Source organism: Peromyscus maniculatus, chromosome 4 (genome assembly GCF_049852395.1).
Source record: "Peromyscus maniculatus bairdii isolate BWxNUB_F1_BW_parent chromosome 4, HU_Pman_BW_mat_3.1, whole genome shotgun sequence".
In the NCBI taxonomy this organism is placed as follows: domain Eukaryota; kingdom Metazoa; phylum Chordata; class Mammalia; order Rodentia; family Cricetidae; genus Peromyscus; species Peromyscus maniculatus.
The window spans coordinates 9638747-9656777 of NC_134855.1; the positions used below are offsets into that span (position 1 = coordinate 9638747).

At 54.8% G+C, this 18031-nt stretch overlaps 1 protein-coding gene across 2 annotated transcripts in view; it reads left to right on the forward strand.

Annotated features, from left to right (window-relative positions):
- Nucleotides 1-17697, forward strand: part of LOC121828595 (uncharacterized) — a 62042-nt gene extending 44345 nt beyond the window's left edge. For both annotated transcript variants that reach the window (XM_076568990.1, XM_042274950.2), the window contains exons 2-3: nt 14899-15256; nt 16397-17697. In XM_076568990.1, the coding sequence (XP_076425105.1) occupies nt 15232-15256; nt 16397-16989 (618 nt within the window). In that variant the 5' untranslated portion in view covers nt 14899-15231 and the 3' untranslated portion in view covers nt 16990-17697. The remainder of the gene's footprint in view (nt 1-14898; nt 15257-16396) is intronic.
- Nucleotides 17698-18031: the final 334 nt, after the last annotated feature.

The following is an 18031-nucleotide window of genomic DNA, read 5'->3' on the forward strand; positions in this document are numbered from 1 at the left end:
GTGTGGACAAAAGCCAGACATTAAGACTGGTAGAGCAGGAAGCCAGATAGGCCTGTACCTTTTGTATTGAGGCTGCCAAACTTCTCAGCGTTCTGCATACACAGGTAAAAACCTCTTTGCTTAAACTGTGTGTAGCCCAGTGAAAGGCCCAGGAGGCTCACCAATCTTGGGCCAGAGGGAGGATCCTGGACCCTGCATGTCACACCAGAAGAGGAGTGACAAGGCTCAAACTGTGGGTCAGACCCCTGGTGCTGCAGTGTCCCAGGACAGGTGTCCCTGAGCCTGCCGGTGCACAGCTGAGACAACCCCTCCCCTGTGGGAGGCAAGGCCAAGTACAGGAGAGCAACCTTCTCATCTGGGATACAAGCTTCATCTTTCAGGGGCTTTATAATATAATTAGTTTCATGAAGAGATGTGGATATTGGCAAGTAACTAATTTTTAGTTCATTTATAGACAGGACTGGCTACAGGAGCTCAGGCTGGCCTAGAACTCACTGCACAGCCCTGATTCACGCTTTCATAGCAAGCAGTTTACCTGCTGAGCTGTTTTGTGAGTCCCCGCTGATGGAATTTTTAATATCGTAGGTTTTTATCTTATTTTGTCCCGTTTTTATAGTTACTGTTTTTGTTTTTGTTTTTTTTTTTTTTTTTTTTTTTTTGGTTTTTCGAGACAGGGTTTCTCTGTGTAGCTTTGCGCCTTTTCTGGAGCTCACTTGGTAGCCCAGGCTGGCCTCGAACTCACAGAGATCCACCTGGCTCTGCCTCCCGAGTGCTGGGATTAAAGGCGTGCGCCACCAACGCCCGGCCCGTTTTTATAGTTACTGTTATTGGAGTTTGTTTTATTATTTGTGCGTGTTTATGTTGAGTGCACGTGTGCCGTGGTGCACATGTGGAGGTCAGAGCACAGTGTATGTGAGTTGGTTCTCTCCTTCCACCCCGTGGGTCTACACGGATACAACTCAAGGCATCATGAGGCTCCCCTGCAAGCATCTCTACTTTACGACTGAGCCATCTTGCCAGCCCTGTGCATTCTGTTTTTCTGAACATCCTTCTCTAAAGAACAAAAAAATGCAGTGCATTGTTGTAAACAGTCAGGGCAGGTAGCAGGACAACCAGGCCCTAGGCAGGCAGGTAAGTGACTGAGGGTGTGGGTGGCCCTGAGACACCAGCCTTGGGGGGGTGGGAAGGGCCCTGCTCTGCTTCTGCTCTTGCAGCCTCTGTTCACTGACATCATTAGAGAGGAACAGCGAGTCTCAGCCCCGCCAGGAGGCTCAGCACACTCAGTTCCTGGGGGTTGGAAGGGCCGGTTCCCGACCTGGGCAGGTGGGTCAAGCATGTCCACCTGCCCCCAGGCAGACAGCTTGGCAGGTCCATGGATATTATGGACAGTCCCTCTTGGATATTGATCCCAACCATCTGGGAGATGGTGGGGAATCGTGGGAACCCACAGGAAAGTCCAGGCCATCTCTGGGGTCTGCCAGAGGTCCAGGAAGCCCTGACATCCCCTCTGCCTCAGGGAGAGGAAGCTGGAGATGCTGGAGAGTCACACTTGGTGCTCAAGCAGGAGATAAAAGCCAGGCTGTGCTCAGCACTTGAAACCCAGAGCAAGCTCAGCTCTGCTCTAATGAGCAGGCGAGGCGCTGCTGCCGCAGGAGGGTGGGAATGAAGCTGCGGGGTGCAGGGGTGGCAGGAAGCGCCACCAGACCTCCTTCCCTGGCCACCCTGGGCATCACCTGTCCCTGAGGACTCCAGTGAGTGTTTCCAAGCAGGACAGAAAGGCAAAACTTCTGGGCTGCTCCCGGAGGTCACCCCAGTGACTCCTGTGACCAGACTGCACCCCAGGTCCATGCATGGGAGTGCTTGAGATTGCTCTGGGTCCTCTAGGAGGCCCCCCCAGGCTCCCTTTGCTACACTCCATATTAAATCATAGGTGGGGATCAGCAGAGGGGTGCCTGGTCTTAGGTGAGGCCCGGCTGTACCGCCTACAAAGACACTGAGGCTGGCATTCCGACCACTACCTAGTCAGTTATGTCCAGCCTCACCCTCACCTGACCCAGCCTGTACGCAGGATGAAGCTATGAGTGTCTTTGGATTCTGACTGATGAATCCCAAGTGTTTGGGGTGAAAATCTAGGCTGGGTGACCTTGAACAAGTGGCTTACCCTCTCTGAGCCTCAGGTTCCTTCCTTTAATGGAAATAGATGCCCGTCTACCATACTGGGAGACTGGGCAGTCAGTAAACAGCAAGACAACGCTCTGGTCTGCCGTTTAGAGTGATGGCTGACTTCTTCCGAAAGTTTCCAATGTTTCCTGGCAGCCAATGCTCCTGGGAGCAGCTCCAGATCTCTGGATGTCCAGGGAAGGATGAGCTTCATTTGCTCTGTGTGTGTGTGTGTGTGAGTGTGCTCGAGTATGTGTGCATGTGTGTATGTATGTCTATGGGAGTGTGTGTGTGTGAGTGTGTGTGTGTGTGTGTGTGTGTGTGTGTGTGTGTGTGTGTGTGTTTGCTTGCTTTTTAAAGGAGTCACGCCACTCTGCAATCCCAAGCTGGTGGCTACTGAGGGGAGTGGAGCGTAGAAGGGATGTTAATCACTAGAGGACACACAAACCAGGGGAGGCTGGTAATTGGGGATGTGCTGCGGGAGGGTGGGAGCCTGGTGGCTCAGGCCGACTGGAGCTGCAGCTCACAGCTTCCCTGGGGCCAGGGACCGTGGACAGTGAGTGAAGGAAAGAGAGAAAGAGAGGAGTCAGGATGGGCCTGGAGAGAAGCCATGGTGGTGGAAAGAGCCTCAGCCTCCCTGCTTGGGGGATCTGGGTGGGGAGGGTCTCTGTCTCCTTGCCTGGCCTGGATGTTCCTTCTTGCTGGGGGGTGAGGTGGGAGTTTCCCTGAGCCCACACTGATGAAGACCTATGTTAATTGTGTGTGTGTACATGGGTGTGCATGCGCCATGGCATACGAGAGAAGTGCAGAAATGGCTTTTGGGAGCTGCCTTTCTGCTTCTGTCATGAGGGACTTGAGGATTGAACTCAGGTCTGCAGGCATGGCAGTGAGGGCCTGTATCAGCTGAGCTACCTTGTTAGTCCTGGGTTCTTTACAATGATGATTGTGTTTGGTCTGTGGCCCACAGCCACTTTCTTTCTCTTTTTTATAAAAGCTGCTGGAGGCTGGGGTCCCAGGAGGCTGGCGTAGTCCTCTAGGAGGCTAGTGTGAAGTCCTGTGTTTGATCTCCAACACTGGGGTGGGGAGCAGAAACTGAGAGAGAAGGAAGGGAGAGAGAGAGAGAACTGGATGGAGTAATATACTTCTGCCATCCTGCACTTGGAAGCTGAAGCAGGAGGATCAGGAGTTCAAGGCCAGCCTGGGATCCAAAAGGAGTCTGAGTCCAGCCTGAGCTGCTTTAGAGTCCTTCTCAAAACAAACTTGCTGGCTAGTTTTATGTCAACTTGACACAAGCTGAACTTACCTGAGAGCAGTTAAGAGCACTGGCTGCTCTTCCAGAGGACCAAGGTTCAGTTCCCAGCACCCACATGGCAAATCACAACTACCTCCAACTTCAGTTCCAGGGGATCTGAGGTACAAACACAAACGCAGGCCAAGCATATATACTAAAGATAAGCATTAAGAAAATTTTTAAAATTTTAAAAAGCCGGGCAGTGGTGGCACATGCTTTAATCCCAGCATTCAGGAGGCTAAGGCAATTGGATCTCTGTGAGTTTGAAGCCAGCCTGGTCTATAGAGTGAGTTCCAGGGCAGTCAGGACTACACAGAGAAACTCTGTCTCAAAAAACCAAAAACAAAAAAGAAAAAAAAAAGAAAAAGAAAGAAAGACAGACAGACAGATAGAAAGAAAATGCCTTTATAATATCGGCTGTAGGCAAGTCTGTAAGGTGTTTTTCTTTTTTGGTTTTTCGAGACAGGGTTTCTCTGTATAACAACTCTGGCTGTCTTGGAACTCATTCTGTAGACCAGGCTGACCTCGAACTCACAGAGATCCACCTGCTTCTGCCTCCCAAATGCTGGGATTAAAGATGTGTGCTATAACCACCTGACTAAGGTATTTTCTTAATTAGTGATTGATGTGGGAGGGCCCAGCCCATTGTGGGTGGTGCCATCCCTGGGCTGGTGGTCCTGGGTTCTATAAGAAAGCAGGTTGAGCAAGCCATGGGGAGCAAGCCAGTAAGCAGCACCCTCCATGGCCTCTGCAGCAGCTCCTCATCCAGGTTCCTGTCCTGTTTCAGTTCCTGCCCTGACTTCCTTCAGTGATGAACAGCTGTAAGGAAGTGTGAGCCAAATAAACCCTTTCCTCCCCAATCTGCTCTCTGGTCACGGTGCTTCATTGCAGCAGTAGAAAACCTAAGACACAAACAAACACAAAACAGAAATCTAGGGCCCAGCTCAGCTAGCGGAGCATTTGTCTAGCATCTGCGAGGTCCTGGGTTCCGTTGCCAGCACCACGTAAACCAGTCGTATCACGTGCCTGTGACCCTTTGGAGGTAGAGGCAGGGGGGTCAGTTCAGGGTCATCACGGCTACATATCAAGTTTGAAGCCAGCCTGAGATACACAAGTCTATCTCAAAGGCAATAACAAACAAATAAATGGACAAGGAGTAAGGGGTGCCTCCATTATGTGGTTACGTACCAGGAAAGTGCCGTCCAGGAAAGGCTGGACAGACCATGCCAGTTCTTGGCCCACATGCAGAGGGCGCGCTGAATGCCCATAGCTTCTTGTTCTCTGGGGCGGGATTTGGCCTCTGAATACATTTATCAAGAGAACATGGGGTTTTCAGTCCTATGACTAGTTTCAGGATTGCGGCTAAGAAGTTGGGGCTTAGGGTGGAACAATTCTGGACTTGCTGTCCTTCCAGGGCCCCCAGCCACAGACTGGTGGCTCTTGACGAGCAGAACCAGGTCCCATGTTGAAGGGAGTGTGGGCAGTGTCCACCTGGATAACCTCAGGAATGTGTGGGACAAGGAACACTCCAATTTTTCTTTTGCACACAACCCTGGAAATTGTGTCCCCTGCCTTGCCAGGTTCCTAAGAGAGGCAGCTAGCTGCTCAGTACACCCTGGAGGAATGGATGAATGAATGAATGAATGAACAAGAGCTCATCCCAGTTGCTCCCTGCTCGGCCCCTTGCTGATTCTCCACTCCCATCAGAATCTGGAGAGGCCCACGCACTGGGAAGAGCTTGGTGTGAGGTGTTCTCATAACCTGAAGAACAGTGAGGACCAATCAGCCCATCTGTGGCTGTTTCCAGGGTCACCTTGCTCTGGCCCTGCTTTCTTGTGTGAGCGTCAGCAAAACCCTTTATAAAGCCTTTCCAGATTGTTCACATGGAAATGAACCCCATGTCTGTCTATCCTTCTCTGTGTCCCCCCCGCATCTTCCTGGGCTGGGCACATTGAATTGCCTCCTCGAGAGAGGGCACTGCTCAAATAAGAGCCCTGAGAGGTGAGGTTCCTGCTGGTCTCCACCTCCTCTCGGGGCTGTGGGCACTGCTGCAGCTCCCAGGGATGGAGGTGGGCAGCCAGAGACTTGCTAGGGACTGCAGCAGGAGTAAGCAGGCAGAGAGGAAGGCAGTGGTCTGGACGATGGAGTCCAGGCACGTCCTGATACCAATTAAGGCAACCGTGGCACACAGGGGGCCTGGAACGGCATTTATCAGCCAGCCGGGAGGGGCTTGGCGAGCTGTCCTCTGCTGATGGATTAGACAGCACACAATTAGGTTTCAGATGCTGCTCGCCTGTGCCCGCCCCTCTTCTCCATTTTCTGCAAGGCGCAGTGACAGAGCCCTGCTGGGTCCCAGCTCAGCCCCACCCTGAGGGGAAGGACAGCTTCCCAAAGAGTAAGGGGCCCAGCAAGATTCATGATGGGAGATCTTGTAGGTCCCTTCCTGCCCCTGCTCATAGCTTCCACTGGGTCAGGAGTGGGCTGTTCTAGAAGCAACAGGGATGTGGGTGACCATGACAGATGTCTCCACAGCTGAGCAGAGGGTGCGCACAGGAGACTTCACAGGGGTCCCAATCCTGAGAAATAGCCTCTGCCCTTGGCCAAGTAGGCCTTTGATCCCCGGTCCCCTTGGGAGAAATCTCCATGGCTCTAGGACGTCCTCCACTGCTGATGCTCTGGGACAAGGCAGGGACACCCCAACAGAAGGCTGACTGAACCCTTCTGTTGGGGGCATGAGTCAGGTCTCACCTTGGCTGAAGGTCCTGTCCTGTCCTCCATCCTTCGCTGGGCTTTCCACCATGACCGACAGAGGCATCCTCACGGGGCAGTCCAGGGCTGAGCCGATCACCTGCCTAGGCCCTGCCTGTTGTCATCCTGTCCAGTAACCAGGGGGTCAGTCCCACCTTCTCACTCTCCTTAGCCTCAGCCACCAGCTCCTGCCCTCTGCCCTCTAGGGGGGTCTCTAAATCCAGGTTCTCCCCACTGACCAAGCCTCTGTCTCCCGCCTGGATGCCCTGTGCACCTCCAGCCTTTGGTTCTTCCTCCTTCATCCCCAGCCCAGAGTACAGATGTCATCTCACTCTACCCATCACACCACTCCTCTGCTCCAGAGCCATCTGTGGCTCCCATCTCCCTCAGGAACAAGTCCCAGCTGCAGCCTCGGCGGCGGCACTGACTCCCCACCTCCGGACTCCTGGCTTCCTAAACGCTCTACCCTGCAGCGACGACCTTGTTTATTTGGCCACTTGGCTGGCTCTCACCCACCTCTCTCTCCCATCAGAACGGAATCAGGGGGCAGGGACCAGACCTCTTGCTCATCCTTTTTAGCATCACTTGTGGGGTGAGTGAAGGCACAGGCCCATCCCTGGGTCCTGGGGCAGGGCACTCTCACCTGAGAGGACCTGAGGACCTCTTGGGTCTCACCTTCCTCATCCATAGCCTGGACACTGCCCTGTCTCCTGCTGACTCCACCACCCGCCTCGGTTTAGAAACCACTGCTTCCTGGGGGCTCCTAACTGTCAGCTCGTTCTGTCCCTCCTCAGGACGGATGCCAGCCTAAGGGCCACTGAGCCAAAGTGGCTGGTTTATTTGGTGGCATTGCCCACTGATGTGGGCTCTTGGGGTTGTCTTGTTCGCAGTCTCTGGCACACAGTAGCTCTCATGACCCCCCACAAATGAATGAGCCCAGACCACAGGCTCGACTCCTTGCCAGAGTGCCTGCCTTTGGGCTGGCTGGGTCTCCCACCTGCCTGGAACTCTGAGTGGTCACGAGCTGGGGTGGACATGACCAGGGCCAAGACTGAGTGATTCAGTGCTCTGAGGACATCTGCAGCTGGAGACTGCCCTGGAAAGCAGGCTGGGGCAACAGCTTCTGGGATGAGCTGTATTTTGAAGGGCAGGGGGGCTGGGCTAGAGACAAAAGTGGAGATTTTTCTGTGTTTTAATGAGCAATTGTGCCTTTAAACAGGTTCACAGGTTCTCTTGTTTAATGTCCCTACAACCTTTTTTTTTTTGAGACAGGGTTTCTTTGTGTTATTTTGGTGCCTGTTCTGGTTCTCGCTCTGTGGACCAGGATGGACTTGAACTCACAGAGATCCGCCTGCCTCTGCCTCCTGAGTGCTGGGATTAAAGGCATGTGAGCACCACAGCTGGCTGAACCTTTTGAACAATCACCTCATTTTCTCCTGCCTCAGGCTCCTCATTTGTATAATGGGCACATAACAGTGCCTCCTTCATATGGGGATAAATACCTTTGAAGTGCCTGGAACAGTGGCTAGCAGAGAAAGAAAATCTAAACAGTTTATAAACGGGGCTGGGGCTGGGGGTGGGGTGGGGGGCGAGGCCAGGAGGAGTGCTGAGGGTGTCCCCCGCTGCTCTGCTGTTCTGGACTGTGAAGGCTGCGGGCTGTCAGCAATAGCAAGCAGGGCACGCAAGTGCGGGAGTGGGGATGCCGGGTCCCTTCCCCAGCCAGTGCATGAGGTAGGTAGTTCTCTGGAGAACCCTGAGGCGGCTTGTGAACCCCCAGATCCAGACATCAGGAAGCGGCCCTTTCCTCGTCATCAGGATCCCTCTCACTAAAGTCCCTGTAAGGTCAGGCCGCAAGCACGGGGACCTACGGCAGAGGGCAGGTGTCACAGGCCATCTGCCCTGCAGTTCCGCCTCTGTCATTAACTTATTCGCTCCTTCATTCCCACAAACTCATCAGGGTGCCGGGCTATGGCAAGTTAGGTGGGGACAGGGTGCCAACCTTCCTTGTGCCTCAGTTTTCCTGTCTGTAAGATGGGTTATTCACCAGCACTACTGCAGGCCCTAGTATTGTGGAAGGAAAAGAGGTAACTTCAGGTCCAACCTGTTTCCTTACCACACCAAAAGGCACAGAGATAAGGGCCAAGGTCAAAGGTCAAAGGCCAAAGTGGTCCATGTTGCTCTCTGTGGGTCCCTGGGTGTTGTAGTCGGCTTTCTGTTGCTATGATGAAGACCATAACCCAAAGCAGCTTGGGGAGCGAAGGGTTTATTTTTCCCTACAGCTGCAGCCGTTATGAAGGGAAGTCAAGGCAGACGCTGAGGCAGAGGCCATGGAGGAATGCTGTTACTAGCCTGCTTCTTCTGCCTAGCTCAGCTCCTTTTCTTATACAACCTAGGCCCTCCTGCCCGGGGGTGGCACCACCCACCGTGGGCTGGACCCTCCCTCCACCATCAATCACCAAGAAAATGTCCCGCCACAGACTTGTCCACAGGGCAACCCTACGGAGACATTTCTCACTTGAGTTTCCTTTCCCCGGGTGACCCTAGCTTCCATCAAGTTGATTAAAAAAAATACTCAGGACACCTGGCCAGAGCTGGCTCCCCCCACAACACCTGCCTTGGCTCCCATCTGCCTGCCATCTTGGCTCCCAGGAAGAGAGACACCAGCGAGGCCAGAGCCCTTCAGGGCCTGAGGTTCCCCTGGACCGAGGGGCACCCCTGCAGGGCCTGAGGTTCCCCTGGACCGAGGGGCCAGAGCCCTGCAGGGCCTGAGGTTCCCCTAGACTGAGGGACCAGAGCCCTGTAGGGCCTGAGGTTCCCCTGGACTGAGGGGCCAGAGCCCTGCAGAGCCTGAGGTTCCCCTGGACTGAGGGGCACCCCTGCAGGGCCTGAGGTTCCCCTGGACTGAGGGGCCAGAGCCCTGTAGGGTCTGAGGTTCCCCTGGACCGAGGGGCACCCCTGCAGGGCCTGAGGTTCCCCTGGACTGAGGAGCCAGAGCCCTGTAGGGTCTGAGGTTCCCCTGGACTGAGGGACACCCCTGCTTACTTCCCTCCCACATTACCAAGCCCAACTTCAGAGCCCTCTACAAACCCTTTACTAAGAAATTGCTCAACTTCCTGTTGATTAAGATAAACACTATTCCACACTACAGGAAACCATGGCCTGGAAACTGGCCACCTTGTTCTATCCCCACACTCCTGAGCTGTGGTCTCTAAGAGTTGTACTAGGATGGAGCAGGGCCCAGGCCCATCAGCAGCAGTGATTTTTCATGACACCAAGGATCTTTCTAGAGCAACAACAACAAAAAAGGATGGAGCCACCACGTTTGTACAGAATTCCATTTCATCTCCAGCCCCTAACGCTAGCACAAGCTCCAGTCCATTGAGGCTTAAAGACGTGCCAGGACTCCTGCATCCTGCAGTTATCCTTCACTGGGGGGGCGGGCTTTGAGGTCTCACATGCTCAAGCTAGGCCCAGTGTCACAGGCTCCTCTGCTGCCTGTGGATCCAGATGTTGAACTCTCAGCTCCTTCTCCAGCACCATGTCTGCCTGCACGCTGCCATGCTTCTTGCCATGACGTGGCTCATGACTTGTTATCTCATTTTTACATGTCCCGCTTGCCTGGCAGCTGGCTGGTGTCTCTTCTAACTCTGCCCTCCTTCTTCCCATCATCCTCAGTTTGGCTTTCCTGCCTAACTTCCTCCCCAGTTACTGGCCTGTCAGCTTTTTATTAACCAATGAGAGTAATACATATTCATAGTGTAGAAAAGGATTGTTCTGGGCTGAGCGGTGGTGGTGCACACCTTTAATCCCAGCACTCAGGAGGCAGAGCCAGGCAGATCTCTGCGAGTTCGAGGCCAGCCTGGTCTACAGAGCGAGATCCAAGACAGGCACCAAAATTATACAGAGAAACCCTGTCTCAAAAAAACAAAAACAAAAACAAAAGGAAAAAAAGAAAAGAAAAGAAAAGAAAAAGAGTTGTTCCACAGCAGATGATAGTGGACTAAACCTCTGAATTGTAAGCCAGCCCCAATTAAATGTCTTCCTTTATAAGAGTTGTCATGGTCATGATGTTTCTCCACAGCAACAGAGACCCTAAGACAGTAATACATCTAAGGTCACACAGACAGTTGCCCATGTCATAACTAAGGCAAACTCCTGTCTTCAAGGCCCAAGTTTTTTCATTTCCTATGGTCCACATCTTTGTGTCCTTTCTTCTGGAAGACAAAAAGGGCCATGGAGAGGATGCTTTCCTCTGTGGCCTTGGGAGGTTGCCTCCCCTTCCAGGGGCTCTCAGCGTCCATGTCCACCAGATGAGAGGGCTGAGTTCATTGTTTCCTGTGCTGCCGAACCCCAGCATCCTGCCTGGGGTCTGAGTTTGGGCAGGAGGCCTAGAGGGCAGATGGCTAGGACATAAGACCTCCGTGGCCTCAGAGCGATGGGCTATTGCCACACTCCAGGGCAGGTCAGCAGCTCTGCACACACCCCAACAGGAGAGCAGACTGCCTGGGGGGGGGGGAGGCAGGCAGTTTTATCAGCCCCGCTCACTCCACCTCCCTCCAAGAACTCAGGCCATGAGCATCATGGAAACACCTCCAGTTTCAGGAGTCCACAGCAGCCCTGGGCTCCAGGGAGCTGCCTTCTCCCCTTCATGGTCTCCTCCCCAAGCATGTTGGGCTTGAAGCTTCCATCTGGGCTCACTGCTGCTGGGTTCCAGGTTTGAGCTGGGGCTGTTGCCAGGATCTCCACGGCACACCTTCCTGCCCACTAGGCATCTCTGCCTCCTCCACCACTCCCTAGGACCCCACACTGTCCACTCACCTCTCCTCTCAGGAACAGCATCTTGCCAAGGAGCCCTGATGGGCCCAGGCAACCTCGGGGTGGGGTGTGGGGTGTGTGTGTGGGGTGTGTGTGTGCAGGACCCCTGGCCCCACCCACCCGCCCCACCCCCTCTGCCTTCCAGTCCCATGGGCAGGGGAGGGAGGTTTACTTTCCAAAGCCCTCCTCTGGGACTTCTGCCCCCTTCCCAAGCCTCACAGAGGAGACGGTTTAGGGGCCCTTCAGCCTCTCCACCACCCTGTTGCCATTTAAGGAAACTGTGGGCCAGCCATAGACTAGATCAGGCCGGGTTGAGACAGGAAGGCGGGATTTCAAGCTCCTGAGCCCCCGTGAGTGTGAGCTTCAACTCCTGACCCTCCAGATAACAATGAGTCCTCTGTCTGCATATTTGCTTCCCAAAGCAAACTGAGGCAAATCAGAGACTTGCCCAGGGTCCTCCAACGGGCACCCACTATCACGAGGGGTTCCTGTCTAAATACCTTCTTATTCTGAATTCACAGCATGGCAGGCATTACTAGTGGATCACAGTGTTCTTCATCTTTAAACCTAGATGCAACCTCAGAATCCCTCACATGGCCTCAACCGACTGTGGACGGGGCACTAACAGTGTCTTCCTGGGCTATGGATTTCATGGTTCTAACACCCGCGCCCAGGACAAGCCAGACACTTCCGTTTTGTTTTTGTTTTTCTGGTATTTATTTGCTTGTTTGTTTGTTTATTATTTGAGACAGGGTCTCTCTATATAGCCCTGGCTGTCTTGGAACTCACTCTGCATACCAGGCTGGCCTTGAATTCAGAGATCCACCTGCCTCTAACTACCAAGTGCTGGGGATTAAAGGCGTGTGCCACCACCATCCAACTGTTTTTTTTTTTTTTTTCTTTCTTTCTTTTGTTTCTCGAGACAGAGTTTCTCTGTGTAGCCCTGGCTGTCCTGGAACTCGCTCTGTAGACCAGGCTGGCCTTGAACTCACAGAGATCCACCTGCTTCTGTCTCCTAAGTGCTAGGATTAAGGGCATGTTCCACAACCCAGTACAGACCATTTTCTTTCTTTTCTTTCTTTTTTTTTTTCTTTTTCGAGACAGGGTTTCTCTGTGTAGCTTTGCGCCTTTTCCTGGAACTCACTTGGTAGCCCAGGTTGGCCTCGAACTCACAGAGATCCGCCTGGCTCTTCCTCCCGGGTGCTGGGATTAAAGGCCTGCGCCACCACCACCCGGCCAGATCATTTTCTTAAAGAGAAACATTTTAAGTGTTCATGAATAGTGTCACTTCAGAGCTACTTTGTTGCCATGGAGTTTCATGACATCAATAACAGCAGTGTCCCAACAGCCATGGGTGCCAGGGTCCCCAAGGCATCTCATCCGACCTGATGGACACTCTTGGGGCGTGACATCTTCCCAGGGTCATATACCCCAAGGCTGGCCCTGGCTCCTGCTCTGTCCGGTGCTCTGCTCGTTCCTCCCATGTCCTTCCATGACTCCGTCTGTATTCTCTCTGTGGCCAGGCTCCACCTCAGCTCAGTGGCTGAGGTCTGGGCCAGTCAGAGTGGCCCTGGGCCTTAGAGCAGAGCTTTGAGACTCCTATGGGTTCTTGGACGAATGCTTACTTTGGGATACTTATCCTGCGTAGAGCAATAGAACTGCAGGGACGCTACAGCCCATCTCTTCTGCTGTGATGTGAATGCAGTCATACATGTTGGGACGTGGTCTACTTATGACGGGAGTGTTAGGAGGTAGTATTAGGATTTGGCAGGTAAAGGAGCTTGCTACCACGCCTGGCAGCCTGAGTTCAATTCCCCAAAACCCACATGGTGGAAGGAGAGATCCATCTCCTGAAATTTGTCCGCTGACTGTCACATGTGGCATGTGTGTGTGTGTGTGTGCACCAGCGCGTGTGCTCACACGCGCGTGCGCGCGCGCGCGCACACACACACAGAGGAAACAAAAATTCCTTTATCACGGTGGTGTTAGGGAGTGGCACTTTGAGACCTTTGGGGGTTAGGGCTTGAGGGCTCCCCCTCACAAATGGATTAGTCCTCATAAAAGTGGCTGGAGATGACAAGGACACCCATCCCTCTGTATAATTAATATGCACTAATAAAAAAACAAAAAGACCCGAGGGACCAAGGAGTGGCTCCCACGCCCCTGTAATCCCAGGAGGCTGGGGCACGAGGATGGTGAGTTCAAGGCCAGACTTGGCTACACCGTGAGTGTCTGTCTGAAGGAAAGGAAAGAAAAAGGAGAGGAGGAAGGGGAGGTTCGAAGGGGTTCGCTCCCCTCCTCACCGCACTCAAGCATGGCTAGAAGGCCCCACGTATGAGACAGGGCCTGACTAGACCTGGAATATGCCTGCACCTTGATCTTGGGGTCCCTTGCCCCCAGAACTGTAGAAAATACATTTCTGCTGGCTGGACTTTACCTAGAGTAAAGCTTTTTGTCACAGCAGGCTGACTGACAAAGGATCAGGAGAGGGTGGCCCAGAAGGGCAGGGATCTGACTGGGCGCCCTGAGGCGTGGGGGAGGCGGCAGCCACTGACCTCACAGCCCCGCGGACACTGTCCCGTCAGTTGTGCCCAGCTGTGTGTCTCAGGTCTTTTTAACATTGTGTGGTGGGGGTGGGGGTGGGGGTGAGAGAAAGGATGTACAGACAGATGGATGAAGGCAGGCCTGGATGGAGGAGGCAGGAGAGAAGGTCCCCTGCACCCAGTGTCCCAGCTGAGAGGGACTGGGAGAGTCTGAGACTGCGAGGTGGCTCCCCCACTGACCTGCCCCTGACATTTCCGTTAGGTCGCGTCTGCTGCACCTGGACCCTGACCCTGTCCTGGGAGCCCCCTGTCTCTGCAGCTTTATTAAGGACCTGTTAAGGTGTCTTTTCAGACCTGGGTTTCATGGCGGCTCTGGGAAAGGCTAACAATGCTGCTGTCACTGCGGACACAGGCAGAGTAGCCTCGGAGGGACTGGGGAGGGTGGGCTGACTGGAACCCGGGGCGAGGTCTTTAGTGTCACTCTGGCCTGCAAGCTTAATCCCTGTTCCTCTGCTAATTGGCTGTGTGGCATTGGGCGGCTTGCTTTCCTTCTCTGGCGCGAAGGTTCCTGTCCAGGTAGAAGAGGGTGAGAGCCAGCTCATGGGGGGATCTACTGAGCTGTAGGCCAGGACGCAGCCTTGGCAGGGCCTCCCACATGTGAGACTTCATCTTGTTCACGGGACAGCAGGTGTTGACTGCCCAGACTTTATGGATGAGGAGACTGGGGCTAACGGGGAGACGGGGCCAGTCAAAGCCACACGGGCAGGCAGGGCCCGGGCCGGTATTCAAACACAGACACCGGCCACTGACTGGGAACAAAGCCTGGGGCTGGTGGGCGGGGCTGGAGGGGCTTCTCACACCAGCTCCTCCTCCAGGTGACAGCCCAGAGGAGGGGAGGGAGGCTGGGACAATACTGCTGATTTATGGTTCCACCGCGATTAACCACACCATCTGGATGGCACACGCCTGCCTAGTGAGTGAGGCCCCCAGCCCTGACATCAACGGCAGAACGGGACAAGGGAGAGGCTAGACAGACCTCCAGCTCGGGCATGGTTCACATATCCTTGAAGCCCTACCCTCCTGGTGACCCCTCACTCCACCAGTGGCCACCACCAAGAGCACGAGTCTCCCTGCTGGCCTCAGAAAGGAGGCGTGGGTGTCCTGATTCAATACAAAGGGAAGGCTCTGGATAGAGCCGCCGAAGTGGGAAGGGCTGGGCGGGGGTGGGGTGGGGTGGGGTGGGAGGGGGTGGGGTGTGGGGTGACATGTGACAGTAGCACACACAGCGTGATGCCTGCCCTCCTGCGGGTGTGACAGACGCCTGCCTGTGCTACCTTCTAGCTCATCCTGGCAAGGGACTTCAGTCTTCGGGGTTCTAGCCCCCAGTCTACACGAAAACCTATATGCATTAACAAGAGGATGGGACCACCGTGCGTCAGCCAGAGAAACCTCCTTTCTGGGAAGCCAGCGGGACCGCGGGAAGCCGGGAAATGAAACTTACCTAGCTGGTGGCAAACACCATTTTCTCCCTGTAATGATGGGGTAACATATGGACCATCGTGGTATCTGCCTCTCCGGGCTGGTCTGAGGATCAAATTAGATAAAGGACATACAGACCTCTGTCTGGGCCAACTGAGCAATCAGTAGCTGCTCTGACCACTTTCTGTCTGCCAGATGGGAAAACTGAGGCCAAAGGAAGGTAAGTTGCCTGCCTCAGATTCCACAGGGGCTTGGTAGCAGAGCCCAGGGTCCACCATGCTTCTTGATCCCTCAAGCCTGTACCCAGGATTCATTTACCAGAAGACAGTGAACAAACCCCTTCCAGCTCCAATAAAGAGGCCCCAGGTTCTGAGAACCCATCTCCTATGGAAGCCTTATACATCCCTCAAGGGACAGTCACAAGCCATGAGGACCCGCCCAGTCCTCATGATCTCAGTTCTCACATCTGCTTTGGCCTCAAGGACGGGGCCTTCTGATCCCATCTCCCCACATTTTCGTGGCTTCCCCTAAAGAGAGAGTTAGCCATGACCCAAGACTTCCTTGGTGGATGAGGTGGCTTGGGACACCAGGCTCTGCTTCAGGACAAGTGCACCCCTCTATCTCTACAGGGTGATGGAGGGAATGTGCTGGAGTCTCCTTGGTCTAGACAGTGGGCTGGCTGGCCAGGAGTCTGAAGCAGCCCACCGGCTCCCTTCACGTCACACGACCAACCTGTCGGCTGCACACATAAGCCCACCCTGATGAGAGCGCTCGGTAGAAACGCCCAGACAGCAGCAGCCCCCTTCTCTCTTGGCCAGAGCTGAGAAATGACAGCTGTCCTGCCCAGGGAGACCAGTCCCCATTCCAGGGGGTCCCCTCTGGGGCTCCACTCTAGGGAGCATCCTGGAGCCTGGCTGCCTGCCGGGAGCAGGGCCAGATGGAGCAGCTTTGGCTGCTGGCCTCAGCAAGCATCTCAGGCCCCGTGACCTGTCCCCTGGGACCCTCTGGCCTGGCCATCCGAGGTGACCCTTCCCCTTCCCCACAGAAGCCCAGACCTCTGACCCTTATTAAAAACAAACCAAACAGAATCTACAGAGAGGAAAATTCTCCACAAACGGCCTCAGATGTAATCACGTGTGTACACACACACACACACACACACACACACACACACACACACACACCAGCTTCAGACCCCCAAGGCTGCAGCCACTTCCACATAAACAAGCTATTATGGGGTGTGGGGGAGGGCTTTTGTTATGAAACATCTAGGCTTCCCTCAACTTTTTGGGGAGAACGCTGTTGCTTTTTGGCACACGAGGGGACCTGGAGGGTGCCAGGGTTTCTGTGTTCTATGCAGGTTGCATCTGGCAAAGGGTGACGCGTGGAAAAGGGGACCCGGAGGGAGGAGGCATCCCTGGACGTCACCGGGAGCCCCACCCACGGCGAGGGCAGCCCGGACCCGGCTCTGCTGTCACTCAGAACACGTCGGGGACCCTGGTGCCCACGTCCCTGCCGGCCCTCTGTAGGTTTGGAAATCATCTCCTCTGCCAGAAGCCGGCGCAGAGCGGCTTCCACGACAGAAAACGGACCCTCGGGTCGCTCCGGTCCCCACTGGCCGCCCCCGGGGCTGCGGGGCGAGGCAGGCGCGCTCGCCGCACCGCGCCTGCGCCAGCCGGCCGAGCAGGAGGCCGCCCGCGCAGCCCCGCTCCCTCCCGGTCGCCGTGGCAACGGGCTCGCGGGGGGAGGGGCCGCGCCGCGGCGGCTGCTATTTCTGCCGCTTCCTGTTCCTCGCGGCCACGTCGCCATGGCAACCGAGTTACTCAGCTCGGCCGCCTCCCGGCCCGGCTGGCGCGCGTGACCCCGGCCACTCGCGCCCCCTCGTCCCCCTCCCGCACCCTGCCCGGTGCCCGCGGCCGGCAGGGAAGCAGATTGATGGGCGACGCTTATTAAAACACAGTGGAAGCGTTTCCGTTTTTATGACGCTGACGAGGCAGCGTTATTTACTGTTATTGTTCGCCCTGGCCGCCCGGGAGCTCACCTTCGGCTCGTCCCGGGACGGCGCGTGGCACCCCGGGGTCCCCCTATTCTCGCCCCTTCCCCCTGCGACAGCCCGCGGAGAGGGACCGCACAGGCCCGGTAGCTCATGCTTGAAGGAGAAAAAGGCAACAAAAAAATAAATAAATAAATAAAAGAGGAGCAGATGACTTCATTCTCGGGAAGGCCAATTTCCTGGGGACGCTGGTGGAAACAGCCCCCGAGCCGCTGGATGCTCACAATACTAAGCCAGATGGAGACCAGAAAATTCTCGGCCCTGCCTGAACGTGTGACCCCAGGCTAGGCAGCCAGGCAGTAACAATTCGGCTACCCTGTAGGGCTTAGCTTCCCAGATCCCATCATTTGTCCCAACCTTCCCACTTAGCCTCCTCTTCCTGAGAGGGTGAGGAACCGACCCAAGGTCACACAGCCCAGTGCGTGATTTTTCTGCTTGGGGCCTCTGCAGGGAGGGAACCAGCGAGTACTGTTGAGCCAGAGAGGCAGCCGTTCGACCTGGGGTTCTTTGAAGCCAGGCTCAGCTTCGAGGCAGGCGAATAGAGATTAACTCAGCACGCGCAAGTCTGGCTGTGCAGTCTCCTCCAGCACATCCTGCACAGGGGTGCCCTTCACCCTTCACGGGGAGGGGGGTGTCTACTGGGATCAGATAGGCCTGAAGGAGGCCCCCACCCCAATCCTCTGCTAGGATGTTAATCTCACCAGGCTAATTAAAGTTTGCAGTTCTGCCCACCCCCAACCCAAGGCTCCCAGGTTGTTATTAGCCCAAATGCAAACAGTTATGACTCTGGTCCTGGACAGAGAGGCCAGTAAGAGTGGACAGAGGGGATGGGCCTCTGACACAGGAAATGGACCTTTTATTAAAAAAAAAAAAAAAAAAAAAAAAAGATTGCACATACGAACCGCCCGAATGAATGACCCGGGTTGTTTGGTCCTGTGGTAC